At 49.0% G+C, this 27157-nt stretch overlaps 12 protein-coding genes across 12 annotated transcripts; 5 read left to right on the top strand and 7 right to left on the bottom strand.

Moving 5' to 3' along the window:
- Positions 1–394: 394 nt before the first annotated feature.
- N7520_000947 (uncharacterized protein) lies at positions 395–609 on the top strand (the record flags this gene model as incomplete). The annotated part of the gene is made up of 2 exons (XM_057134882.1): positions 395–553; positions 583–609. 2 exons carry the CDS (start codon positions 395–397, stop codon positions 607–609), a joined length of 186 nt encoding a protein of 61 aa, XP_057000818.1.
- Positions 610–1482: 873 nt separating this feature from the next.
- Positions 1483–4367, bottom strand: N7520_000946 (putative spindle pole body component; the record flags this gene model as incomplete). The annotated part of the gene is made up of 4 exons (XM_057134881.1): positions 1483–1521; positions 1575–3954; positions 4019–4227; positions 4308–4367. The coding sequence occupies 4 exons, from the start codon at positions 4365–4367 to the stop codon at positions 1483–1485; spliced, it is 2688 nt and encodes an 895-aa protein (XP_057000817.1).
- Positions 4368–5036: 669 nt separating this feature from the next.
- N7520_000945 (WD40 repeat domain-containing protein) lies at positions 5037–6566 on the top strand (the record flags this gene model as incomplete). The annotated part of the gene is made up of 3 exons (XM_057134880.1): positions 5037–5074; positions 5143–5308; positions 5379–6566. 3 exons carry the CDS (start codon positions 5037–5039, stop codon positions 6564–6566), a joined length of 1392 nt encoding a protein of 463 aa, XP_057000816.1.
- Positions 6567–7136: 570 nt separating this feature from the next.
- Positions 7137–7874, bottom strand: N7520_000944 (uS17 family ribosomal protein; the record flags this gene model as incomplete). The annotated part of the gene is made up of 1 exon (XM_057134879.1): positions 7137–7874. One exon carries the CDS (start codon positions 7872–7874, stop codon positions 7137–7139), a length of 738 nt encoding a protein of 245 aa, XP_057000815.1.
- Positions 7875–8471: 597 nt separating this feature from the next.
- On the top strand, positions 8472–9343 carry N7520_000943 (uncharacterized protein; the record flags this gene model as incomplete). Its single annotated transcript, XM_057134878.1, has 2 exons — positions 8472–9006; positions 9063–9343. Coding segments are annotated over 2 exons (816 nt in total), but the record flags the coding sequence as incomplete, so codon positions are not given.
- A 399-nt stretch (positions 9344–9742) lies between these two features.
- N7520_000942 (uncharacterized protein) lies at positions 9743–10060 on the bottom strand (the record flags this gene model as incomplete). The annotated part of the gene is made up of 1 exon (XM_057134877.1): positions 9743–10060. One exon carries the CDS (start codon positions 10058–10060, stop codon positions 9743–9745), a length of 318 nt encoding a protein of 105 aa, XP_057000813.1.
- A 690-nt stretch (positions 10061–10750) lies between these two features.
- On the top strand, positions 10751–11032 carry N7520_000941 (chitin binding peritrophin-A domain-containing protein; the record flags this gene model as incomplete). The annotated part of the gene is made up of 1 exon (XM_057134876.1): positions 10751–11032. One exon carries the CDS (start codon positions 10751–10753, stop codon positions 11030–11032), a length of 282 nt encoding a protein of 93 aa, XP_057000812.1.
- A 1262-nt stretch (positions 11033–12294) lies between these two features.
- N7520_000940 (uncharacterized protein) lies at positions 12295–12650 on the top strand (the record flags this gene model as incomplete). Its single annotated transcript, XM_057134875.1, has 2 exons — positions 12295–12409; positions 12472–12650. 2 exons carry the CDS (start codon positions 12295–12297, stop codon positions 12648–12650), a joined length of 294 nt encoding a protein of 97 aa, XP_057000811.1.
- A 5106-nt stretch (positions 12651–17756) lies between these two features.
- On the bottom strand, positions 17757–18437 carry N7520_000939 (alpha/beta-hydrolase; the record flags this gene model as incomplete). The annotated part of the gene is made up of 1 exon (XM_057134874.1): positions 17757–18437. One exon carries the CDS (start codon positions 18435–18437, stop codon positions 17757–17759), a length of 681 nt encoding a protein of 226 aa, XP_057000810.1.
- Positions 18438–18982: 545 nt separating this feature from the next.
- On the bottom strand, positions 18983–20727 carry N7520_000938 (glycosyltransferase family 20 protein; the record flags this gene model as incomplete). Its single annotated transcript, XM_057134873.1, has 5 exons — positions 18983–19124; positions 19173–19512; positions 19570–19940; positions 19991–20363; positions 20427–20727. The coding sequence occupies 5 exons, from the start codon at positions 20725–20727 to the stop codon at positions 18983–18985; spliced, it is 1527 nt and encodes a 508-aa protein (XP_057000809.1).
- Positions 20728–21781: 1054 nt separating this feature from the next.
- N7520_000937 (uncharacterized protein) lies at positions 21782–22886 on the bottom strand (the record flags this gene model as incomplete). Its single annotated transcript, XM_057134872.1, has 4 exons — positions 21782–22200; positions 22257–22616; positions 22721–22733; positions 22806–22886. 4 exons carry the CDS (start codon positions 22884–22886, stop codon positions 21782–21784), a joined length of 873 nt encoding a protein of 290 aa, XP_057000808.1.
- Positions 22887–23578: 692 nt separating this feature from the next.
- Positions 23579–26422, bottom strand: acoA (aconitate hydratase ACO1; the record flags this gene model as incomplete). The annotated part of the gene is made up of 5 exons (XM_057134871.1): positions 26296–26422; positions 26144–26161; positions 25965–26036; positions 25878–25897; positions 23579–25787 (listed from the first exon to the last, which is right to left on the bottom strand). Exons 1-5 carry the CDS (start codon positions 26329–26331, stop codon positions 23579–23581), a joined length of 2355 nt encoding a protein of 784 aa, XP_057000807.1. The 5' UTR covers positions 26332–26422.
- Between the last annotated feature and the right edge of the window lie 735 nt (positions 26423–27157).

Genomic DNA, 27157 nt, shown 5'->3' with positions numbered 1-27157 from the left:
AATCAAGTACGAAATAATCGACCGGACATGATAGAGGTATGGGTTGCGAACAACCAGGCTACAGTTGATACTTTTTTTCTTGACCTTTGATTGTAGTATCATCATATGCTTCGCAGATTCCACATCATTCACTTACTTCGCGTCCGTTACACCCCACTTTTCTTCTTCCTTTTATTCTTCGCCTCTTTTCCCTTCTTCACCTCTCTTCCCTTTTTTTATTGCCCATCTTTATTTCTCATTTCTCTTCATCTCCCTCTCTCCTGTTCATCTTTCTTTTTCCTCTCTTTAACTCCACAGAACCTTTCCACGGGTTTTTATTTACCCGTGACGCGTCGTTCCATTTCCTTGCACTTTCGTCCTACGTGTTGACTATCTACTTTGTCAAAAATTCAAGATGGCTCCACCTGTGGCAAAGCAAAAGAAGGTTACTGGAATGTTCATTCGGCTCAATGAAAATACGGCTCAAGTGGATGTGATTGATGACTCCAATGAAATGTTGTGGTACTGCAAGAAGAAGACCAAGGACATGGACTTGAGAGACAACCTCATGAAGGTTGATCACACCCAGCATAAGACCTACAGCGATCTCATGAAGGAGATGCTAGATGACCCACCCAATGATGGGCATTTGGATGACCCGCAATTGATGGGTACTCGCAAAGTTTTTGGTGGACGTGAATGGGTTGCTACTTATTAGTTTGGGAATTCCTTTAATAGAACCTTTCGAAAAACTGACGGTGACTGTAGGATACTGGGTAGGAGACTGGATAGATGGTAAATGAGGTAAGTAGTAGGTATAGTAGAAATATTAGTTGTTCTGTGAGGCGGCAAGCCTTCAGTACGAAATTTACCTTGACCATATTGATCTTTTACATTTGCATGAACTAACAATAATACCTTAGCTAAGAGCAGCGCATGATTTAATCATAGCAAGCAATGTGGAATTGATCATGCTTGAACCTTTTAAGTATCCAGATGACTGGGTACGGCCATATGCTAACATGCACAATACCATGTAATGTAAAGTGTAAACCAGCACCGGGGACCTCAGGAAATCTAACGCAATAATCTATATTTGCGACTTTACAGGTTACTATACAAGAAATGTATTAAACACTCGAGGACTGGTAAACACACTGTACAAGCCGCCGCGAGGCAGGTAATAGAATCATCCAGGGTAGAAGGTTAATTAATAAGACAAGACATCCCAAAGAAAAGAACCGGAGAAAGCCCAGAGAACAAAATTTGGGGCGAAACAGACGGGGTAAACGTTGGTATGGCGAATTACAGTGGAACAAAAGACCAATCGCAAAGGAACAGCCAGGGGGATAAAGTACAGAGGCCACAAAGCCCAGCCCAACGCACCCAGAAGACTGGAGATGCCCATCACAAGATCAGGTCGTGACAGCATAAAGAAAGCCCAGTCTAAACACACGTTGAAGGAGAAAGGGGAATATAAGCATAATGGCGGTCATTGTGTCATTAACGTTGAGGGGGAGGTCGTGTGAGTCCTTGCCGGGCCTATCATTGTGTCAGCAGCTTATTCATAGGTAGAAAATAGAGAAATGTCTTGCCTTCATTTGTTCAATTCGTGCCTTGAGCTGACTAGTCACCTCGGCAGCCCGCTTCCAATTTTCTGCAGGCTCCGATGACCGCGGCATTTGGTCCTCATCATTGTGGTTGGTGGAGTTTCGAGTTGATGAGCGGGTTGGGCTTCCAACGGCCGAGTAGCCGTAGCTCGGACTCAACTTGCGTCGGCCAAGGCCACCATCTCGGCTGCTGAGACCTGGAGATTCGTAGCCATTGTTTTCTTTCTCTTCACTCGGACTGGCTGAGGTATAGCTCCTAGGCCGGGAGCTCTCAAACCGAGATCCCAAATGGAGGTTAGATCGTGCCGCTGAGGGAGTTCCACCAGAGGCTTCATGATAGATTGATGTGTGTTCCGAGAAGCCCATGCTACCACTTTCTGATGATCCATGGGGCGGGCTCATTGCAGTTGCTCGAAGGGCTCGTGCCAACTCACGCTTCAACCGTTCAATCTCCCGCTGTTGCTTTTGAACATTGGCCTCAGCAGCTTCTGCATCACTTCGTGCACGAACCAGCTGAGTCTCCTTTGCTTTGATGCTCAAGACATCTCTAGTGTGATCTTCAATCAGCTGAGCATTTTGGTTCTGAAGCTCGGTAATTTGATTGTTAAATTTGGAACGCTCAGACTTCATTTCCTCAATGGTTCGAGCAAACCTCTCCTTCTCATCGCGGAGCTCTTCAAGCTCAGCACGTTCTGCCGCTGAGATACCACTCATGGCCGGAGCGGGGGCAGGAGCCGACTCAGCTGCTGCCGAGGGCTTTGCGATGGGGCGACCAGCCAGACCGCGACCGAGGCCAAATTTTGGTGCAGCTGGAGGGGGGACATCTTCCTCCATTGGGGGAGGAGCAGCTCGTCTCACTGGTGAGGCTATGCCTCCTGGACCACCGAGTTTGCTTCGGAGCTTCGAGCCAGGGGGAGCGAGACCACCAGACTTTGGTATGCCACCGAGCTTCGAGGGTATACCTCTAGGAGCCGCCTTAGGTGGGGGATCCTCTACCGGAGGCGCGGCAGCAGGAGCCGGTTTCTTCAGGCCCATTGGCTTCTTTCCAGGCATGGCCTTTCTCGCTGCCGGAGCGGGCTTGGGAGGTGCCACAATTGGCTTGGGCCGATCCTTGGCCTTAACTTCGGCAGTCTCAAAGAATTCCTTGATCTTAGTTTTTCGAATTTCGTCCAGTCCATCAAGGTAGGGATTCATAGCCCTTTCGCCCATGATCTTCATAAGAGTACCAAGGATTTCTGCACCACCGGCGCGAATACCTTCCGTGGACTCGGTCAGGAGCTTGGTGCCTGCATCGGCGATGGACTTGACCTCCGGTTTGGCTGGAACAATTCTAGTGTTACGAAGACAGCGGATCAAAAACTTAACTGTCTCCTGCTTCACTTGAGGGTTTTTGTGCTTGAGATATTCCAGAATGTCCTCTAGGCAGTCCGAAAGATCTGTTGACAAGAACACGGCGTCCAGTGCTCCACCCAAAGCATCGGCAACGGTCTGTTTCTTCTCCTTAAGACGCTCCAGCATAGGCACCATGATAGTGGCTCGGTATTTCATGAAAGAGCTGCGCAAGCCCCTTGCCAGGAGATCGACACAGTTAGCAGCCACCGTCACCACTGCAACATTGGCATCTTTCATGCATTTGGCCAAAACCCTCACGATCTCATCATATGGCCCATCCTGAATCCGAGGAACATTGATCACATTGTGGAATGCATCTAACGCTTCTTTGCGGTCCTTCCATTTTGATGATGCTAGTTGGTCATGGAAGTCTTTAGCCACCTTCGGCAGAACATCGACAGGTTCTGCAAGGTCGAGAACTTCGGGCTCTTCATCTTCAGCAAATTCCTCTTCCTCTTCTTCACCACCACCACCGCCCGACGGAGCTGCGCTAGCCTCAGCCATCGCATCTTGCTGGGCACGAGTGAATCGTTCTTGCTTTGGTGTTGGCTCTTGCTTCACAGCCTCGAACAATTTCTCGAGATCCTGCTGTTGGACCGGCTTCAAGTCACCCCAGAAGAGTGGTTTCATAGCCTCACGAAGCCATCGATACATCTCCACAGTGAGAGCTTGCGCCTCGGCGCGCACATTTTTGTCCGCATGGCCGAACACCTTAGTTAAAGCCTTCAGTGTCGGCTTCGGATCCACAATCTTACATCCAAAGTTATGATAAATGAGCGCTAAAGCATTCAAAGTAGCAGCAGCCACCTTGGGTACTTTGTGTGATAATGTAGGCAAAAGGTCTTCGAGGACAGGATCGGCTTTATCTAATTCGACGCATAATAGAAGAGCTTCTTGGGCGCTGGCTTTACCAGCTGGTCTGGCACACGGTAGACCTTTTTCCGAAATAGGGCCGATAGTGAGATTGCGAGTTCTGGAAGAGTCAATCATTGAGCCCACAGAGCAAAGGCTAGGCACCTTGAAAGATGGAGTCATACCTTGTACATGCTTGTACGCCTCCGAATTTCAAGAACGCACAGTATGCGCCCAAACCCTCCACCTGCGCGGCGACGTTGGAGTCCGCGACGGCCCCTTTCCACAAACCGGGGTCTTGTAAGAATGGTGTAAATACGGCAGCTGATTCATCGGGTGTCTTTTCAAATTGTGCTTTGGCATCTTCATATCCTTCCTTGCGGACTTTCCAGTTCTATCGAATGGAGGTATCATGGTCAGTTAGGTTCGTCGTTTTGGCAAATTGCTTCGGATCGGAGGGCAGAGAGAACACACCTTATGGGCGAACCGGTCAGGTAACGGCAAGGAGGAGAAATCTGGTTCACCATCCGCCATGGTGACAGGCTAGATGATCAAAGATGGTGTAACTGGTTCGGCACCTAGCAACGCAGCGTTGGTCAGCGTTGTTTGCAAGAAGTTACACAGACAGACCGTCAATGCGTAGAATAAACAAAGAAATTGCAAGAAGGACTCCTGCCCCTCTGGCAAGGCCGCGATATCCTTACCGGGAGGTTTTGGTGCCCAAAGAAATGGACGGGAGGAAATTCGGGATGGGCCTCAGTCGCAATCAGGGATGCCGATCGCCGGGCACTTGACAGTAAAGGTAAAAGTAAATTAAGAAGAGGATAGAAAAGAGAAAGTAAGTCCTCGTTCAAATCATAAAACCTCAAAATTCGAGGGATGGGGAAGTTGATTAAAGCGGAGGGGAAGGGAAATAAACACAGATCGGGAAGTAAACAAGTGGGCTTGGCGGTGTCGTTGTTTTGTTGCTTCAAACCCCGCGGTGGATCTTCAACCTTTACTTGAACTTCCTACAGACAAGGAAAATTACACTCGTCGAGAAAGTGGGATTTCAATTCTTTTTTGCTGGTGTCAATTTGTCTCTGAAGATCTTCAGCCCTTTGTTTGGACCGTTCCCTTCGTGGTTTCGTGCAAGCGACGGCCTCCGGTGTATGCGGAGGTGGATTGAGGACTGTCTGGGAAACACACAAAGCCGCCGGCACCATGAGCCAGCTACTCACGGCGCGACAGGCGGAGGAGCTGTATGCGCCCTTATATGGAGTCGAATGTGACAATGATCACAGACTAACAGACGTGTTTCTTACTGCAGACACAAGTCAATCATTGCCTACTTGGCTTCGGCGAACCTATCCCAAAGCTCCACAGCGTTGCGAGAGGAACTAGGTGACTCGGTCACGGTCGATGACTCTACACTCAAGAAATATGAGGGACTCTTAGAGAAGAAGTGGACTAGTGTAGTCCGATTACAGAAGAAGGTGGGAGCATTATTCACATGTCGGTGAGGAGGGATAGAGAACTGGCAGACTGATTCATTGGATGTCTTAGATTATGGATTTAGAATCGCGATGCGCCTCACTCCAGGCTGAGCTGGACACCGCGACTCCCACGTCGTTGTCACGAAGAAATCAGGACCCCGCCTCCTGGCTGCCCCGAGCGCCGGGTCGTCACGACCTAGAGTCCCATCGACAACCGATTACCAGTGTCGCTTTTCACCCGATTTTCTCGTCTCTCGCGTCCGGCTCAGAAGATACGACCATTAAGATCTGGGACTGGGAGCTGGGCGAGCTCGAACGCACGATCAAGGGTCACACGAGGGCTGTCTTGGATGTGGACTATGGAGGCCCGCGAGGGGGGACTCTCCTTGCATCCTGCTCCTCGGATCTCACTATCAAGCTGTGGGACCCTGCCGATGAATATAAAAATATCAGAACCCTACCAGGCCATGATCATAGTGTTTCTGCGGTTCGCTTCATCCCGTCAGGGGCCGCAGGATCTCCAATGTCAGGGAATCTCTTGGTTTCCGCGTCTCGGGATATGACCTTGCGGATATGGGATGTAACGACAGGATATTGTGTCAAGACATTGCAGGGGCATGCCGCCTGGGTACGTGATGTTGTACCCTCTCCAGATGGCCGATTCCTCTTTTCTGCGGGTGACGATCAAGTCCCTCGGCTATGGGATCTCTCTTCGGGAGAGACAAAAGCTACCTTCTTGGGCCATGAACATTACATTGAGTGCGTTGCTTTCGCTCCAGCCACCAGCTATCAGTATCTTGCACCTCTTGCTGGCCAGAAGAAGCCACCGCCAACCTCCTCATCTGCAGAGTTTGTTGCATCCGCAGGTCGTGATAAAACCATTCGTCTGTGGGATGCACGGGGTAACCTGATTAAGACCCTGGTAGGCCATGACAATTGGGTACGGGGCTTGGTCTTCCACCCTGGTGGGAAATATTTGCTGTCGGTAGCAGACGACAAGACACTGCGATGCTGGGATCTTACCCAGGAATGCAAGTGTGTGCGTACGATTGAGGCTCATGACCACTTTGTCAGCTCAATTCGGTGGGCACCTCCTTTGATCAAGGATACTGGTGCGAATAGCGAGGCTGGAGCCAACGGTACGGCATCTGGTGTAAATGGCACAAAGGAAGACCCCAATGCCGCGAATAAGATGTCGATCAGATGTGTGGTTGCAACTGGCAGTGTCGACCTCAAGGTCAAGGTCTTCGCATCATGAATGCCGCTACAATTTGAGGCAAAGCTTCCCATAAAATTCGGACATGACCGATTTGGCAACCAGGGAACCCTTGACAGATCAAGTCTTTTACGAAATAACGGTACAATCACCACACCGGCGCATTGCAGATTTTCAGCGTTAGAAGGACTGTTCGTCGTTTCAGGACAAAGGAGTTGGTCTCTCTTCTGTGATACCAGTAACTTTTTCCATTTACAAGTGATTTAGGAATCGGTGGACCACATCCACAGGAGGAAAATGGTCGTGCTTTTCCTTGTATACAGTTTTCTGGATGGGCTCTTTCTCGCACATACTTCATTAATGCCGCAACGTTTATTATTGACATTCTGGATTATCTGTCTATATAGAACTCGTAAAAAGCAATCTTAGATGAGTGGAGGTTGGATATGTATCCTAAGAAAATACGGGATAAGATCTTAGATGCAAAATTTAAATGTGTATCAATGAAACGAGGCTGTATAATATAGTACATAGTATGATCCAACATGCAACGCGGTCATGGATCCAAAACATTGTCCACAAGACCAAAGAGAATAATGACAAGCTCTCGAATTACTCCTCCTTCACGGCCTCGGCCGGAGGTTGAGCCGTCCGCTCAAGAACCAATTTCTTCAACTTGCCCACACGCTCCTGACCCGCATGGATCTTATGAATCAATTCAGCCGTCGAAAGATTCTGTGCCTCATCACCAATAATAGCCGCTGCCCGAGCAACCAAATCGACCTCCTCGCCCTGTCGACGCGATTCCCGACGCACATACTTCTCCGCCCAGCGGCGCTCCCGCTCCTGCTCCCGCTGTTCCCGCGACATAACAGCCGGTCGGTCCTCAATTGGCACAGCGAATGGATTAATGATGCGCTCAACAACATGGTGGACGTGACGGCTCTTGGGCGCGCCGGACGAGAACTCGATCACGTCACCCTCGCGCAGCGAGTTGAGAGGATCAGAGACCAAGTAGCGTGTTTCCTTGGGGTAGAATTTGCCAATGTGCTTGTCCCAGACTTTGTGGCGGTGGGTGACGCGGACGGTGCGCTCCATGCGGCCGACTGACTCGACGGTGCCGGTCTTCAGGGCATAGGCGTAGTTGCGGAGCAGGGCGGGTCGCTGGAGATCCTGTGCGGGGGGAGCTGGTGAGGGATTGGTGGGTTCTTGTGTAGTAGAAGATGTAGAAGCTGATCGGAGGCTCTGGGAGATTGAGAGGGTGGAGGGGCGGATTGCTGTTCGAGTGGCCATTGGCGATGCGATTGACCGGATGGGCATTATAGCCCGGATGATGTGGTTGGGGGGCATTTTGGGTGAAATTTCTCTGTGATCCCTTTCTTACGAACAATAGAATCAGAGGCAGAGATCTAGGGAGGAGACCCTGGAGAGGAGTCGGTAGAGAAAAGGTTGATGAGGTCAATGTTGCGGGTTTGCGGAGTTGAAGTTGAGAAATTCTCGGAGTTTTGTTTGCACTGTTTGCACATCACCTGTCTACAGTATCTGTTCTTTCTAGTCTTGAGTCTTGAGTCTGAATTTCTCATTGCGTTCAATTGTTATTTGGCTATTACAATATGGTCACTACTTAAATAGGCCGTGTTAATTAATATGGAGTATTTAAACTAAAATATTCCATGATCATTGCAATGTTTGTTGGGAACATATCATGTTGATCAACCAGGCACCAGCGCGCTGATACCTACACAAGCCTCATCCACGACATCTTGGTCTTCCTAAAGCTTGACACCACAACCTTGGCAGCAACTGGCCTTGACTTTGTATTTCTCACATTCATCACTGGAAATAAATCTCATGCTACATTTTCGTGAACCATCCTGTGAACCGAAAGCAAAAACTGAAAGCCAAGGTTTTTCATCCAACTCAATCTCACTTCCTCTAATATCCAGGAATATGTCGGCCACACCAGAGCCTCCGAAGAGAGCACAGCGCAAGGACATGGCGGAAGAGACCCAGTCACTCATTCCAGATATCATCAGCACTACTAAGGCTCACCCAAGATCAGTTCTCTACAATGAACTTCTACCGCGAGCCCATCCAGACCCGAATGCATCAAAACCAAAAGTCACAGTTTGTGACCAAGACAGCTTCACAGCCGCTAAGGAAATCCTCGAGCGCATCCCATCTGCCAGGGTCGGTGTTCTCAACATGGCCAGCGAAAAGGATCCAGGAGGCGGGTGGTTGAAGGGCTCTCTAGCGCAAGAGGAGGCTCTGTGCCTTCGAAGCACTCTGATCACAACCCTCTACAAGCACTATTATCCACTTTCGGAGTTTGGAGCCATTTGGTCACCGGAAGTGGCTGTCTTCAGAGATGAAGTGAACTCGTGGTGCCGGGTCTACGAAGACAGCAAGATATTTATCGTGGGCGTGGTCAGTGTGGCAGCTTTGCGGTGTCCTCGGTTGACGGAAGACAAGAGATACTTTGGTATATTTTTGCCGAGAGTCGAATTGTGCTATTGTTTGCTGATATGATGTAAATAGCACACCCGGGAGATATTCGGGTAGTCAAGGACAAGATGCGCCAGGCTCTACGTGTTCTTGTGAAGAATGATATCACTCATGGTGTGCTCGGTGCCTTGGGCTGCGGCGCTTTCAAGAATCCCACCAGAGAGACCGCCCGGATATACAAGGAAGTACTGAATGAGCCGGAGTGGAAAGGTGCCTTCGAAGAACTTGTTTTTGCTGTTCTCGACACCGACACCAACCCCAGGAAGGGTGAGTGCAATCACTCTATTTTTAAGAATGTTTTCAGTGATGCATAATGCCTCCGAGTCTGACTGGAACGTTTCTTTTCTAAGATTCATTTCTTGCATTATACCCATATTTTATCTCGAGCTCATCTCCGTGGACCAAATGACTTAGGAATACAAAATGCAACCTTATGTTTAATCTCACTTTAATTCATCACTGAGTCATAAAGCCGAGTTCAAAGTAGTTATCAGACAAATGTGGCTCGAGAATTTCCTATCTGTCAAGACTACAGGAAAGTGCACGATAAACGCGACCTACGAGATGTTATACCCTGAGTAGCTCGCTCAGTAAATAAGCAGGGGGAAGGCGTCAAAGTCGTAGATTCAAATATCATAAGAGGGATTGTCGAGAACCCAGTGCATGTTAGTGCCATTTGTCATTCAAAGAGGGCGCAGAGATCAAGCACACAGCTACTGTTGCTCACCTCTGCACTCTCCAGTTAGGATAGTGGAGTTGAGAGTGATGGGCTTCTCGCTCTTCTTCACCCAGTCAATCAGCGACCCAAGACTAACTAGTCTGTGGATAGGGAGCGCTGGGCTGGAGGTTTTTGGTGTTGCAGTGAGATGCCTCAGGTACCAGGAACAAGAGGTGCCAGTCATTGATACTGCTGGTGCCCTCATGGAAAGACTCGATTCCATAATAGCCCATTTACCGGCAAAGGTGCCATATTCGGTCTCAGCATCGGTTATCAAATCCACACTGATACCAGAAATTGGCCTGGCGGTCATTGATATTTAAAGAACTATTGTAGATAATGCTTCCACCAGAAAATTTTTCCTCACGGCCCTGATGAGAGATTGCAAAATGTGTCCTACAACAGCCAGTGAGGTGTTAATATTGTCATGATAGTATGCTAAGTATCTCCAATCTAGAATATGTAACATTGTTATTGCCATTAAGCTTTTATTCTTAGAATTACCACGGGATTGCAAGAGATAGTACGATTTGTGGAAGTGGAATATCTGTGGCTTGAAGTCAATGCTAAGAAAATATAAAAATGTAAATCGGACACAACGTCCGCCAATTGATGGATTGTCATAAAGCCACTACATAACAACTCACCAAAACAAAGTCGGAACTAGGGAGCCACAAGGGATAGCCGCTACTTTAACTTCAAATATGCAAATTCTCGGGTAAAGAGGGTCTGGCATGCTGGCATGTCGTCCCCCACATTCACTTCAAATATGTATTGAGGCAGCCCTAACCGATACCAGGAATGTTGTTCCTGGACTATAAAGTCCAAGTCAACCTCAGCCTCAATGCTTGTCCATCAACATCAACAGTTGACAATCCTCCAGTCACTTCCGTTCATTCCTTGATCATCATCAATCATTTCATATTCTGCAAAACCCAAGTCAAGTATGTCATACACCCTTTCAAAGCTGGTTGATAGGAGCTGATTGTCTATAGACGACACCATGCAGTTCTCCTACCAAATGATCACTACCTTCATGGCCTTTGTGCTATTCAACTCGGCCACTGCTGCCCCTGCCGTCGATGCTGTCGATGCCGTTGATGAGGTCAATGCCGCTGCTAACGGCAGGGCGACGTGGGCTGACCCCCAAGACTGCCACCGCTTCTTCGAATGCCCCGCCGGCGAAAAGCCCGTTCTGAAGACCTGTGGTCCTGGAACTGCCTTCCAGGCGAGCACCGGTGTTTGTGATTACGAGTACAACGTTGCCAGCTGCTGGCACCACTAGAGTGGCGGTGTCACCCGTTTTATTTGATGAATGAACGGAAAGGGAGCGCCTGGGAAAAGCTCAACCGACTGTCACATAATTACACTATTTGGATTAGCTTCATTGCTGGATGATTCCCGATTACCCCCCTAGTTGTCCCAGAAAAAGTGAAATATTGGTAGTCCTTTTCGACCCGTCATTTGAATTATTCTCAACCTCGTAGACACTCAAATGTATAATAATCTTTGGAATGTTTAGTTACGTGACCGCGTCCCTGGTATTACCATTCAACCTTGAACCCCTCCATGTCGCTCTAGAAAATGCTCCATTACCAGATCAAGCTAATGTTCATCACTTCAATAGGTTTCCATGAAGGCTCCGATCTCTCTGTTCCCCACTCATCCATCCCTCCTCAATTCTGCTGGCAGTGCTGGCCGCTTTAACGTAGCGGGTCCAGACTAACACTAGATGCATACATGTAATTTTAGTCATTGCAATGTCTTAGATTTTCTCTTTCTCTTTTGGGAATAGCTTATAGGGACCTGCAGGTTCAAGGGAAATGCTTGGCATTATTGGGGGCCGATTGATCCGCTACCAGAGCGGAAATATAGTACATCAAGTTCGAATAACAGAAGACTAATATTGGCTTTCTAGCTTGATAAGTTAGAAACTGGAAGTCTGAAATGAAAACCTGAACATTCTGAGGGGATTTGGGCTGGGGCTAGGGCCGGAGTAGTAGACTGAACAGTACATTCGTCCCCGCACAGAAATTTCCAAATAAACACCATGCTTGCTGAACCCACAGCGGCTGTGGAGCGAATTTGGTCTTTCTATAGGTTGGGTCCTGGAGTGGTAAGTGGCGGTGGGGGATCTACCAAGGTAGCAGGATTAATCCTTGGATGGACGTTACATTCAGGGTCCAAATTATATCTCAAAACAGTATAGTTGGTTTCGCACGTAGAGCCGGCCCCAACCCGGTGAAGTCGTCCTTGGAACTAAGAATTGACAGACCAATAAACCAACGACAAAGAACCAACGCGAGCCTCGTCTTTGTAGATCAGGGCCAGGTTTCCAAATTTGTCAACGATTCGAGATATTGATTCCGTAGTTTCTCTGTGTAAAAGATGGGAAGGAATTATCAATCGATTCAATTTCATATTGACCTGGACGTATAAATACCCCCTCCCCATCCCCTCTAACATTCTCTTCAACAACCACTTCCAATCTCAACCATTTCCAATCACGACTCTCTTCTATCAACAACACCTTCTTCTACCGTCAATATGGTCAAGATCAGCATCCTCTCCATTGCCTCCGTGGCTGCCTTTGTATCTCTTGGTGCGGCTAAGAACTGCCAAACCCAGTTCGATTACTGTGCCTCGGCTCTCCTGACCAGAGGTTAGTGAAGCAAATTATACAGTTTGAGTTACAATAAGGCAAATTACTAAATCAATATTAAGGCGACTACGACATCCAAATCCGCAATGCCCTTGCAGATGCTCAGGGCTCATTCCCTGGCGTAAACCAAGACAACGCCTTGTTCGCCTGCCTAGGAGGCTCCAACGGTGAAATCAAGGTTATCGAGAAGTGTGGATACGAGTGCAAGAACGGAGGTAACGGCCACACCGACTCTTGCTAAAGGTCAAGTTTCAGTCAACACAGCTTGATTGAAGCTTCTTGGGCTCTAAGTCGTGCCTTCGCAAACACGAGCGGATTGTTACTATTGCTTTGATGTACATTGTTGGCATGACTCGGTATAAAGCCAAACCGCTCTATACTAGATACTTTCATTTTGTTAGAGACCTTAATGGGATCAGATTGTGTAAATATAAAGATTGAATTATCCAATGCAGCTATACTACCAGAAATTGTGCTCAGTCGTCCGTCACTTATCGAAGCATGATTTATAAGACTCTATAAGTTCTTATGGATCATATCAATCCACTCAGCAGGTTGGGTAGTAGAGGCTCCTCGTCATTTAGTAGCTGATCAGTCTTGACCCTCTCTATATATTGTTTTTCAAGAAAATAGCAACCAGGAAATTCATACCGAGGAACACCGTCAGAGGCCTGCACGATGTACGTCGCCGAAGTCTTATATTCATATTGTAGAGCATGATGGAATTCCCTAATTCTTCTTGTGGCACACCTATTTTCTCCTTCTGGCAGTAACATTGACGTGTAATGCGTATACTTATTAAGGTTCATCGGGGTGCCCGCACGGTGCATCGGTTCGGCCCTACATGATCGTCGAAAACATCGTCAAATATCCAACTGCGGGAAAATAAGACATCAGACAACTGAAGTCGCTCCACCTAGCAGATTTGTGAGGCCTGTGATCATGGCTCAGTTCAGTGAGTAAGTGGAAATAAATTTTCTTGCAGAGCTGGGGACGTGGAGAGTAATAGGAAAATGCACAGACCATGGTCTCAGTCTGAATCCCTATTTAATATTTTTTTTCAGGGTCCAAAAATGGGGCTTGATCTCGCCTTTCACTGGCTGCGGAGTTTGGAGCTTAGGCCTAGGGTCACAGAGTCAGTCCCAATCCTGATCCATTCCTCCTTATTTACGTCCAGTTCTATCCACTAAAATTAAGTGGTGACCGCGGTAAGGATCTACCCGCAGAAAGGCTTGAAATTGAGGGATTTCCCAAGGTTAGCATCCGGGTGGCGGCTTATGCCGCAGCCAAGAAGTCGCGCAACATTCAGTTCATGGTGGATGCGGGCAGTATGAGAGAGCCTTGTTGCCTAGGACTTGCAGGGCTTCTCAATTGACCATACTCCAAACCTTCCATGGTGATAATAATTGCTCTATTCTCGGTCTGGAGCCACCAACAAAAAGAATGCTGATTCAAGTGGACTCGTCAAGCTGGAAAGAGAGCGCAGCCCCAGGCTACACACCCTCATCGGTTTTTTTCGACGCATGGACTCTCTTAATCCCATCTGCCAAGTTAATCAACATTGCTCCGTGGAGGATCTTGCTAGACACAATGTGACGGCGATTGCTTTCCCGTACGCAGAGCAACACTTGTCAGATGAAGGCTATTTCGTCCACACGCTACCTTATGTTGGGAAATAAGTGAAAGGATCACGAGGAGCTCAATTAGGATCGCTAAAACTTATGAACTAAATTGACATGAGGCACGTGAAGTCTGTAGGCTAAAACCGTAGCAGAAACCCCTGCGTCTGAAAAGGCGACGTCTCCGTCGCACGTAAGAAATAACAATCTGAGCTCCTTGATGAGGTGAGAAAAGAAAATTAACGAGTACCAAGACACTGAGTGACCCAGGCCTTCTTGGCACGTCGAGACGACTCGGACGCATATGGCATCTTTCGATAGATGAAAGCGAGAAGATTCTTATCACCGGTTCACGAGAATTCAGACGTACGGCCGGTCGTAACCATGGACCACGGCACCCAAGTGGCTTGTGACGCTTTGCGTCGAACTGACCATCCTGAGAGAAATCCTGTACCCTTGGATTCTCCTCGTGCTGTATGGTGTGAGTGGTTCGACCTGCGGACAGAGTGTTCTGAATTCACCCGTCCCATCTTCAGGCCCTATATCTGCCAGTATGACAAGTCGAACAGCTGGGTCATTGATATGGACATTCTGTGCATATCGTAGGGGAGATGGTCTTGGGAATAGAATCGGTTTAAGGAAAAGTGACTTCCCCGGGACATACCCGCTTTTTTCTGGGACAAAATCCCCTCTTAAAAGATGACTGACAGCAGGAATTGAGATACCGTAAACGGAATATAAGGTAATAAATACGCCCCCACTAGTCCTATAAAGTCTGACCGGCACGCTTGCATTGGACAATCAGGAATTTGGTCGCATTGTTGGCACTAGCGGCATAATGGAAAACGTGCAAATCGGAGCTTTTTCAAAGGACTTCTTCTGGAGTTCGAAGCTCCATTAGCGACCCTCCTGGCTTAAAGTTGTACTTGGGTGGCCAAATGACGCTGAATCTTCAAAGTAAAGACAAATCACCAGACCCACAACGAACCCCAGGTCCCCTGGCCTTTGCCTCCACCACAATAAGATTGATAGCCTTTTCAGGCTCATCCCCATTGCCATACCAAAGATTATAGTCGCTTGTCCCATGGAATCGTTGATCTATTCTTTTGACTGTAACCATATTCGACTGGAGGCTGGTTTCCATCTGGATATGGAGGGGCCAAGTGCCCGACGCATCGCAATGACCGGAATCATTGGACAGCTGGCGAAAGAGATTGCTTCTCTGGGCTGCGTCTCGAAATCTCCGGTATTCCAGGACCCAAATTTCTTGCATCTTTGGATCAGAATGATTTCGAAGACTTTAATAAGCATCTCGAACATCCATAGCCCATTCTCGGATATAGATATCCTGACTGTGTAGCGCAGCTGTAAAATCCTTCTTAGATAATCCCATCTCGTGTAATGTCAGTATGCTTCAATAGCGGCTTCGGGTTTTAATTCCGTACCACTGAAGCATTAGGAGGCCATGCATTATGGGGCATCACTGGCATTGATCATATTCGTGGCGTTTCTTGTCCAAACGCCACCTCACGAAACACGCATCTGTGAGAATGAAATATTTTCTCGGATCAGGCCGAGACTTTGGAAATACATCATTGAAGGCAAAACATAAAGGTGAACCTTCGATTCGTGTTGTACCTGTATCTCGAGTAGCGCTCATTTTGTCTGTCGGCACAGGTGGCCCATTTGGGTTCTCCATCTCTCGATGACCAGCTCCATTTCATCACGCAAACAGTCAATGAGACGTTAACTCCGTTCCTCGTCCCAAAGGCCATGTCCTCAATGAGTTGCACTCGCTTTTCGCTGAACCCACTTCCAGGGCGATTGTGGGCCTATTAAGGGGTCCTTAGGCCCCCAGCCTCTACCAGCGCTTTTGGTACCCTCACCGTGGTGCAGTTCGGCAGTACCCCATATCAAGAGTCGTTTTCTTGCAATGGTTGTTGCCCAATATCGAACAAAGTGCCGATTTTCCACGCAGCCGCTTGGTGTGGCTTTGAGACCGGCATAATGAGAAGATGTTTGAGGAGTCTTCATATGGTTTCCACGATCTTAACATAATATCGTGATCTGTATTTCACAAAATCCTTTTGGAAGGTGCACTCGTTCATTTTGAAAATTAGGTATGGGACGAGGAGACGACCGGGGGTCATCGAGAAACTTTTTCGTAGGCATCGGCGCGTCAATCTGTTGTTGGTATGAACCGAAGGTAGTGATATTGGTTGCGTCCATAATATCACGATTTTCCTCATCCTCTGCTTGTCACAGTAGACCTTCAGTTCATTGCAGCTCCTGGCTACCTCTTTACGCGAGACATCCTTAGCCAAGCTGATAGATATCAAGTCGCCTGGCATGGTGATTGATATGACGACCAAGTGAGATCAGGTGACGCATTAAAAGAGCAGAAATGAGAGACGAAGAGAGAGTTGAGGGAAGAAGGTGAGAGAAGTGAAGAGGTGAATGACGAAGTATGCAGTTCCCGGAGTGACCAGAAAATTCATTGAAATAAAAAACGACTGGACATCCAATGTTAGTTGTATCTGAGCCCTCAAGTGCTGCCCGACTCACGTGTCATGAAATAATATGATATTCTATCATATAGGACTCACATAGAAGCTCATTAATGACGGATATAAGCTCTTTGAAGCGAGCTGAATTCATTGAGGTCTTGATGTACTGAAAGTAGTAAATAAAGTATTAGACGCGATAGCAGATTGAGACCAACCTTGGAAGCTTGAGGAGAAGACCGAATAGGAGACCGAGCAAAAATTCGAGTCGTCAACTGACTAGGAGAAAAGGTATCCGACCTCACCGTTCTGCACCATTCTCCAAGTTCCAACTACCTCGAGTTATCTTTTCAACATGGTAAGACTCATTCCCTACGCGTCTACAAGCATTGGGATGGTTCACTGACACTTCTTTCTTTCAGGATTACTCAGACTCCAAGCTCTGCTAACTGAGCCAATTATCATCATTATTAATCAGATGCCGGATCGGAGGGCACTGAAATCCTCGGTGCTCACATGGAAGATATTCTATAGCATCTACATTAATTTACACCGTTACTAGGATGTCGCCGACGAGCAGGTTGCGAAGAGCATCACCGAATAGATGGAGGAAAACGCGGCATGGATTAAGGACAACACGGGATCTAGATATCTGGACTCGTGGATGCTTCATACCCCTGATCATTGGAAGTTCCTCCTAATGGACTCTTCAACTACTTCGCCAAAGGGGAGAACGGCGAATTACTTGAGGCCTTCTTCGCGGTGACCAAAGCATACTGCGACATCAAGGCGCTCCTGGTTGCCGATAAAGTACTGTCAGCACGCGACGCAGCACTGCGTATGACCAATGACGAAAAGTATTTGCGACTAAAATTGCTATGCCACGTCTTAAAAAGCCAATACGGAGTCCTCGGTCTGGAAATTGGAGATGCCATCACTGTGTTGCGGTCTCATGGTGTCTCCTTTGATCAAAACAAACGTCAAGCTCATGCCCTATTTGACGTTTGGCGCGAGAATGAACACGCTCGAAAGCCAGACCCGCGCTTCACCAGATTTCAAAAATATCTTCTCTGCACAGAAAGCTGGCTTTCCTGATTCAGAGATATGCACTAGCTTCTACCTCCGTATGCACCCCAGTATGTACCTCGGTACCTACTCCTTCTGACAACGATCTACTAGAAAAGATAAAGGTATGCAAAGGGTACATTGATACCCCAGTTTATACTAGCAACTCCCAAGCATTGTATCTACCGCCAGTTTATACGCCATGTCTCTAGCATCTCCAAACACCGTCCCTTCTACGGCAAACTTATCCCACCCATGAGGACATCCCTCTGCCCTCTTGACAACAACATGCCGATTCGGTAAATCTCCTATCCGCCTCGCCAGTACCTCCCCCTCATCTGCAAAGGCATCTTGAGCCGCAGTAATGACAAGAACCCGACCGGGAAATACTTCCGGATCAGCAAAGAGCGGAGAAATCATTGGATCCCTAGGATCCACACCCGATGGGATATAACACTTATGAAAGTACCGCGAGAGAGCCGCCGGTATCTTCTTAGACGATGACTCCGGAGCCCTTTTCTCTCCAGGATCCTCTGCCAGATTGGTGGGTGCGTAGAAAACAATGGTAGACGAGATGGCCTCTCGGGCGACAAAGGTCGATGAGGAACAGATTGATAGAGCGAGATTCCCGCCTGCGCTAAAGCCTGAGATGGCGATTCTTTTCGAGTCAAATGTATTTGAGCATGAAAGGACGTAGTGGATGCTATCTTCGATGTCGTGGAAAGCTGCTGGGAATGGATCTTCTGGTGCGAGGCGATATTGGATGTCGAGGACTGTGTAGTTGGCATTATTTGCGATGAAAGAGCAGAAATCGTCGTCGGAACCGTGGGCCGGGATCATAATCCACTTCCATGGAGGTTGAGGAGTACTGGCGTAGGTTCCTGTATAGTGGAAGGTCGATAGATGTTTGCGCGGATTGTTCTTCCGGTGTCTCTGGAAGGAAGGTTCAGGGTCTCATTGCAATGTTTGGGGTTTCTGGTGCCCATTCGGGCCAGACTCTTCATGGCATTCGCACCAAATTCGGTCAACCAGTCAGTCATTGTAGGAAGATGTGGAAGAGAAGTTCGTGGCCCTAGAGTGGATGACTATACAATGGCCACAATCATATGACAGGCCGGTGAAAAGAAACATCCGTCATAGCTGCTCCTAGTTGAACTCCATCTGGGCCATTAGCTATGGAGAGCAATCAAGAAAAAATCTCATTTGTATCTAGATGAGTAGGTGATTTTCTTGGAACCGATCCCTATGAAAGAAAAGAAAGACAAAGCCCATGCAGCCAAACAAGCACAAAATCACAATAAAATTTCGCCACATCCATGTCGTGAGAGCATCTAAGTTTCATTCAAGACGTTTATTCCACGCTCAAAGTTGATACAGTCTATAGACTATTCAACTTCTACAGGCTCAGGGACATCGCTATCGCTGCCGTTGTTATCAGCAAGGGCGATTTTCTTCGCTTGGAACTTATCAGCAGAATGAGCTGATATGCGAGTGAGTTCAGTGACGAAAGACTGGCCCCAGAATGCACTAGAAGGTTGTTAGCTCCGGTCAAATGATAGAAGAGAGTTAACTTACCTGGTGTATTTAGAAACGTATTTGTCCAGTTTAGTGAAATTGAGGGCGCGCTGTTCATCACTCATGGTGACGGCTTCTTGGTAGGCACCGGCCAACTCCTCCGTGTTCCATGGATTGACAATGATACTACCGTTCAGACTCTGGGCGGCACCGGCAAACTCGGAGAGTACCAATACACCGTGACGCTTCTGCTGAGTGGCAATATACTCGTAGGCGACAAGGTTCATGCCATCACGTGTAGAAGACACAATGCAAGCATCCGAAACAGCATAGAGAGCGATGAGCTCATCGAAGTTGACGGACTTGTGGAGGAAATGGATTGGCTGGAACTCAACCGTGCCTTCAGGACAAATGCCGATTAGCATCGGTCAGAATTGAATCGTAGAACAGTACATACCAAATTTGCCGTTGATTCGGCCCACCAGTTCGTTCACCACGGCTCGCAGGTTCTGGTATTCCTCAACATCCTGACGACTTGGAACGGCAACCTGTACCAGGACTACCTTTCCAACCCATTCCGGGTGATCACTGAGGAATACCTCTAACGCATGCAACTTTTGCGGGACACCCTTGATGTAGTCCAGACGATCGACGCCGACCATCAGCTTGACCCCTTGGAACTTCTGCTCGAGCATGGCAATACGCTTCTGGACCTTCTCTTTCTTCAGTCCCTCCTTGAACTTTTCAGGGTCGATTCCAATGGGGAAGGCTCCGCAGGTGATTATCTTGCCTTGGAACTCAATACCATTCGGTGTCGTCGCAAGGCCCCTGTGCTCGTCAGTTGACGTTATTTTTCAACCCAAGAACAGTGTACATACAACAAGCGCGAGCAACTGCTCAGGAAATGCCGGGTGTAGTCATAGGTATGGAAACCAATCAAGTCGCAATGCAAAACACCCAAGAGCAGTTCGTTTCGGACAGGCAAAATTCGGTAGATCTCGCTACTGGGGAACGGGGTGTGTAGGAAGAACCCAATCTTGACGTTCTTCTTGCTATCGCCAATCTCCTCGCGCAGCATCTCCGGCAGCAGCATAAGGTGGTAGTCGTGCACCCAGATCAAGTCGCCATCCTGGACTTCTTTGACGATCGCCTTCGCGAAAAGGCGATTCGCCTCCTTGTAAGCCTCCCAGGCGGACTCATCAAAGGTGATTTCACCGGGGTGGTAGTGGAACAGTGGCCATAGGATGGAGTCTGCAACGAGATGCTCATGATGTTAGTGTCAACTCCACAATATTTGACCAGGGTGAAACTGACTAGAGAAGCCATTGTAGTGTCGGTCAGCCAGTTCATCGTCGATAAATACTGGCACTGCGCCATACTCCTTCTTAAGGCGCGCCTTCATTTCCGGAATTTCTGCCTCGGGCACCTCTAGCCCAGGCCATCCGTACCACTGGAATGTCGTAGATTTAGACAGACCGCTTAGCCCACTGACCAGACCTCCTGACGACATGGAGAAATCATATTTTCCATCTTCTGATCGTTTAATGGTGATCGGCAAGCGGTTCGAGACTAGCAGCAGTCGGGCTTCGTTCTTGGGTTCTTCAAGGGACGGCATGGTGGCGGGGAGTTCGGCAGCTCAGTGCAGTAGGCCCTGGGTTGTGGGAGTTGATTCTGATAGATCGAAGTTTAATGATGGATGGCGAAGGGAATGAGAGGGATAGCAGCTACAGTTCCAGTAACAATGGAGGTCAGACCCTTGCAATACTGTAGCGCGGGGAAGAGACAACCAACCGATGATCAACGGATCAAGATAGAGGAGCGAAGCATAAACGTGAGAGTCTCCACAATTCCCTGTTTCTGTTCCTTCAGACACGCATCCCACGAGTATGCAGATCCAATGTGGTGGGGGTGTCGAAAAAAAAAAAAGGGTAAGAAGCAAGTGGCAGGTGGCAGGTGGGGGGGGGGAAGAAGGTGAGGTCAGCGCCTCGAAACTTGGAACTTTAGCTACGGTGGAGCTCTTCAATAGCACTCACATCAGGTCATTATATAAAAGGAAAGATCAAAAAGGAGGGGGATGAGGGACTATGAGGAGAACAGGCTTTATAATAATTTACGCTATTATTGTATTGACTTTCTGATGATCCGTTCAATGAAGTTTGACAAAAATACAGGATTTGTCGTGTTCTGGCCCGATTCACACTCCTTGATTGGACTCATTAATACCAGCCACAACATATCATTACAGGGAATCTATTGGACGGGGAAACACATAATTCATACCTTGGATAGCTGCCCGATATTCATGACAATGTGCTGACGTCGATCATGCCCATAATATACGTAGATCATCTAGATCTGCTATGTTCAATATCACATCCACTACCCACATGCAGGTCTATACCTAGTACCTGACACCCATAGAGCCTGGTATTCTAGGTATGCCCGAATATGTACAGATTTTAATGTAAATTATCCGAAATCCCAGCGTGGGGGTAAATCCAGAGAGAAGATTCCAGCTCAGTAGATGCAAGACGCTTCTTCCGGAACCATATAACCCGCTCTGATCCGACGAGCAAGCTAGCATATTAATAGGGATCCAATACCATCAATATTTATATAAAATGTCTGTCTGACCCAAGACTACAACCTTGGAGCCCCTGGACCCCCGGCTATAATGCCGACTTCTCCCCGCTTAACCTCCACTTCCCCGACTCCGAATCATGTACCGTCTGCCCCTCATCTTCCAATTTCATCAACACTTTCAGCACCCCATGTGATGCGGGTAAATGGAGGCTTTCGGGTACATCCCGGTAAATCAGTTTCACCAGCTCCAACGGCGTCCACGCCTTGCGCTCGGGCGACGCATCCCCCGCCGAAGCCTCGAGCTGCCCATACCGTAACACTCGGAGCACCTCGTCTTCCCGTTGCTGGCGGTGCTGGATATACTCGCTGATGCGGACACTAAGTTTCTCAAGCACGGCCCCGTGGCCCGGGTATCCGCGGCCTGAAACCCGATCTCGCATCCGGTGAAGGCTATTCAGGTAGACTTTCAAATCTTCGAATACAGCGGTGCCGTGCCCCAAGATATCTTCTCATGATTAATATGGAATGGTTGGCTATGGGAAGCTGTGCTTTATCACTTACTATCCCCGGTAAACATCGCATCTTCTTCTTCCAATACAAATGCCATATGGTCCACTGTGTGACCGGGTGTATGGGCCGCCGTCAGCGTCGCCCCATCCACGCGAAATACCTGTCCATCCTGGATATCAGCCTGCCCGTCGTCAGGTTGATTCTTAAAAATTTGGACTTGTGGACAAATCCTCAGTAGGTCCGGTAAGCCTTTCACATGGTCGTGGTGCCAATGCGTAATCAGAGCCTGCTGCACAGTGGCTTTCTCTTCGGACAGCACGGATTCAAGACGTGCAGCCCACGTGGGCTTGCCCTCGCCTGTATCAATGAGGATCCGGTGGTATCCCCGGCCGATCAGGTATGTGTTGGTTCCTGATACCGGTGAGTGAGGGGTTCGCTCGAGCCAAGTCCAGTCCGGGGTGAGACTAGAAAGGGAGGGGGAGAGGGGCGCCGAGTTACCCTGTCTGGACACTTACCTTGCAGTGTAAACTAGAGGCGTGGATGTCAGCCACCATTGTTGCCCAACTGCATTTCATTTTGTTTGATTTTCTTCCCACTTACCTTTCCTGGGTTCCCGCCTAGGATCCTGATCACGGATGAACTAAGGCGTTCGACCTCCGGAAGAGGAATAACTTGTGCCATGATGTATGTATGGTGATTGTGAGATTTCGTTTGGGTCAAGAGTTGATATCGTATTAACCGCCGAAAATCGGGAATATGGAGCATACGTTGGTATAGGATGTCCGGGGTAAATGTAGTCCTAAGGGTCCACTGCCCCTCTCTGCTCTATGTGATCGCGGAATCCCCAAAGCCGATGACGCGCAAGGGGGATAGCCGTTTCGTTTGCGGGGCAGAAGCAACGGGCCTCGGCAGCTTATCTCAGCTTTTGAGGTTTTTACTTGGTTGAAATTTATGGTGCACATAAGTACGGGAATCCTACAATGGCACAGATTTAAATTGTTTGAACATAAAGGAAACAGTGTATGGATGCTATCTTAGCACATACTGATATAGGAAAATCAAGCAACTATATCCATTGAACCGACCCAAACTATCGGGAATCCAACGCGAGGCCAATAGGCCTAAAACAAAAGATCATAAATTTTTCCCAGAGCACAACTCCTCATATCCGGCTCAAAAAAGGGACACATACGCGAAGGAGTGACAACCCCCGTTCATTCCCCCTCGAAGGTCTGTAGATGTCACTCCGTTCTCTTTCTGGGGCGCTGAAACACGAGAGAACGTAGTTTACACGGGCATCTCAGATCAGCCGATCGACTGGGAGATCCCTGGAACAAAAAACGAGATTTTGGAGTTCAAATATTCAACCCCATTTAGTTGGCAGCCTTGCGGGCCATGGTGTTCAGGGCAGAACCGTCGACGAACCACTCAATCTGGGACTCGTTGAAGGTGTGGCTGAGAGAGATGTCGAAGGCATCACCACCGGCGGCGGGGTGAACACGGAGGGTCATGGGCTTGCCAACCTCGAGCTGAGTGCACAGAAGGTCAACCTTGTCGGCAGGCTTGATCTTCTCGTAATCGGCGGGGTCGGTGAAGGTCAAGGGCAGCATACCCTGCTTCTTCAGGTTGGTCTCGTGGATACGAGCGAAGGAGCGGGTGATGATGGCCAGACCACCGAGGTGACGGGGCTCCAGAGCGGCGTGCTCACGGGAAGAACCCTCACCGTAGTTCCAGTCACCAATGACAACCCACTTGACACCGCGGGCCTTGTAGTCACGGGCAGTGGCGGGAACAGCGTCGTACTTGCCAGTGAAGGCGTTCTTAACCTTGTTGGCCTCACCGTTCTCCTCGTTAGTGGCACCGATCAGCATGTTGTTGGAGATGTTGTCCAAGTGGCCACGGTACTTCAACCAGGGACCAGCCATGGAGATGTGGTCAGTGGTGGTCTTGCCCTGGCACTTGATCAAAATGGGGATGTCAAGGGCATCCTTCTTGTCCCAGGCAGAGAAGCCAGCAAGGAGCTGCAGACGGTCACTGGTGGGGGAGACAACGACCTCAATGGAGGCACGGTCGGCAGGGGGAGCCTGGTAGGTGTCCATACCGGGGTCGTATCCACGCTCGGGAAGACCATCGCCGGTGGGGGGCTTGAGCTTGAACTCGTTACCGTCCTTGTCCTTTAGGGAGTCGGTGAGGGGGTTGAAGTTGAGGGTACCGGCAACGGTCATGGCGACGACCAGGTCGGGGGAGGCAACGAAGGCGTGGGTAGCGGGGTTGGCGTCGTTACGGCCAGTGAAGTTACGGTTGTAGGAGGAGATGATGGAGTTGGCATCACCCTTCTTCACATCCTTACGGTCCCACTGACCAATGCAAGGACCGCAAGCGTTGGCCAGGATAACACCACCGTACTCCTCGAGGGTGGCGAGCTGACCGTCACGCTCGATGGTAGCGCGAATCTGCTCGGAACCGGGGGTGATGGTGAACAGAGACTTGGACTTGAGACCGTGGTCAAGAGCGTCACGGGCGATGGAAGCGGCACGGGACATGTCCTCGTAGGAGGAGTTGGTGCAAGAGCCGATCAGACCGACCTTGAGCTCCTCGGGCCACTTGTTGGTCTTGACAGCCTCCTTGAACTGGGAAATAGGGGTGGCAAGATCGGGAGTGAAGGGACCGTTGATGTGAGGCTCAAGCTCATCAAGGTTGATCTCAATGAGCTGGTCGTACTGGGCACCCTCGTCCTCACGGAGCTGGGCGGCGTACTCACGGGAGAAGTCACCAATGTTCTGACGCTTGGTGGCCTTCAGGTAGTCGTACATACGGTCGTTGAAGGGGAAGAGGGAGGTGGTGGCACCAATCTCGGCACCCATGTTACAGATGGTAGCCATACCAGTGCAGGACAGGGACTCAACACCGGGTCCGTGGTACTCAATGATGGCACCAGTACCACCCTTGACAGTCAGGAGACCGGCAACCTTAAGGATGATATCCTTGGGGGTGGTCCAGCCAGACATCTTACCAGTGAGGCGGACACCAATGACCTTAGGGGCCTTCAGCTCCCAGGGGAGACCAGCCATAACGTCGACAGCATCGGCACCACCGACACCGATTGCAGCCATAGCAAGACCACCGGCGTTGGGGGTGTGGGAGTCAGTACCGATCATCAGACCACCGGGGAAAGCGTAGTTCTCAAGGATGATCTGGTGAATGATACCGGAACCGGGCTTCCAGAAACCGATGTTGTACTTGGCGGTGGAAGAGGCAAGGAAGTCGTAAACCTCCTTGTTGATCTCGTTGGCACGGGCCAAATCCTTCTCACCACCAACCTGGGCCTCAATCAAGTGGTCACAGTGGACGGTGGTGGGGGTCTGGACGGAAGCCATGCCAGCGGACATGAACTGCAGAATAGCCATCTGGGCAGTGGCGTCCTGGCAAGCAACACGGTCGGGACGGAGCTTCAGGTAGGAGGTACCACGCTCGATGTCCTGGCCATGGGGATCGTCAAGGTGAGAGTACAGGATCTTCTCGGCGTAGGTGAGAGGGGTCTGCAGACGAGCACGGACGATGTCAAGGTTCTCGTTCATCTTCCTATAAGTGAAATCATGTTAGTCAAATCCAGCCCACTCTGCAATTTGCATTTGCATTTGCATTCCGTCGTGTCAGGCGGGGAAATCGTACTTGTAGTTGATGTAGTTGCCCTATCAAATTCATCATAATTAGCCGGGTGTTCGTTTTTTCGGTGTCAAAATGCTTTTAGCCACTCACCTTCTCGTGGATGGTCATCTCGACCTTCTTGTCAAGAGGGGAGGCGGTAGCGTAGGCCCGGGTCCCGAAAAGCTGAAAGAGCCATTGGTTAGTTTGTTGCCATTTGCATATACCCCATATCCGGAGTGCCGCAAGGCCACATATTGGCGTGGCACCTGCATTAGGTGTGTGTTGCTTACAAGACGGGACTTGGGGGCCTGCCACAGACAAGACATGTTAGCAAGACCGTAGTTCATCTGGGGTCCAAGATCCACATTGAAGAATCTGGAAGGATGCAATGAGCGCATCGCCCATCTCCTCCGACGAGGCAGAGTAAAGGGTATTGACTTACCAGCGCACCGGCGCGCGCAAGGCGGGTGGAGATCATGATGTCCAAAAGCTAATTACCACCTTCACCTGTGGTAAGCTTAAAGCAGAGTGGAGAGTGGGAAGGAAAAAGAAAGAGAAGAGAAAACGGGAGGCTTGGAGGTTTTGAGGGAAGAGAGAAATGTTCTCAGCCGAACAGCCGTAACTCGCTGTTACCCCAGCGATACAGTACGTGTATTGTGGTTTTGGGTTCCCGCATGCGCTCGTCCACAACTTTGAGTATTCCGATCCATGAGGGGTTTTTCCCACATGTCCCTGCAGGTAGAGTGGTGACAAAAATCGGGATCTCTAATTCATGGGCTACTGGAGCTTCTGGCTATCTTTTCGTATGCAATATCACATCCATTGTTTCTCTAATTGCAGGTTGAAAGTCATCAACTCATGCCGATATTGGTGTAATGGCAATACGCTGCATGTGACGGGGCCCAAAGCGGGCCACCAATCACGGAGCTTGCAATTACAAACAATCAATAATCTCAACTTAACAAGCAGGTTAAACATTACTTTTCGGAATCGGGCCAAGGGACTTGACTCGGGTACAATATTTACTCCAGGGCTCGGCATCTTCCCCATTTTCATCCACAAGGTAATCATTACATGTGGGCTGAAGATCACGATCACCCTTCCGCATCAAGGGGAGTGGCTTGGATTAAACATCAAATCCATATATTAGCAACTAGTCTGTATTAGATTTCCATATATAGATATTATAACTTCTATGGTTCGTTTTAATACATTCCCATTATTCATATCTGGCCTTTTTAGGTAGTGATGTTGTCTCAGAACAGTAACACCCTCCGCAATAGGGCCGGAGCAGCATGCCGCGA

This window comes from Penicillium odoratum, assembly GCF_028828045.1.
Source record: "Penicillium odoratum strain IBT 22623 chromosome Unknown utg000001l_segment0_segment0, whole genome shotgun sequence".
NCBI classification, from domain to species: Eukaryota; Fungi; Ascomycota; class Eurotiomycetes; order Eurotiales; family Aspergillaceae; genus Penicillium; species Penicillium odoratum.
Note: the sequence above shows the minus strand (reverse complement) of the source record. Positions and strands in the feature narration are given on the sequence as shown.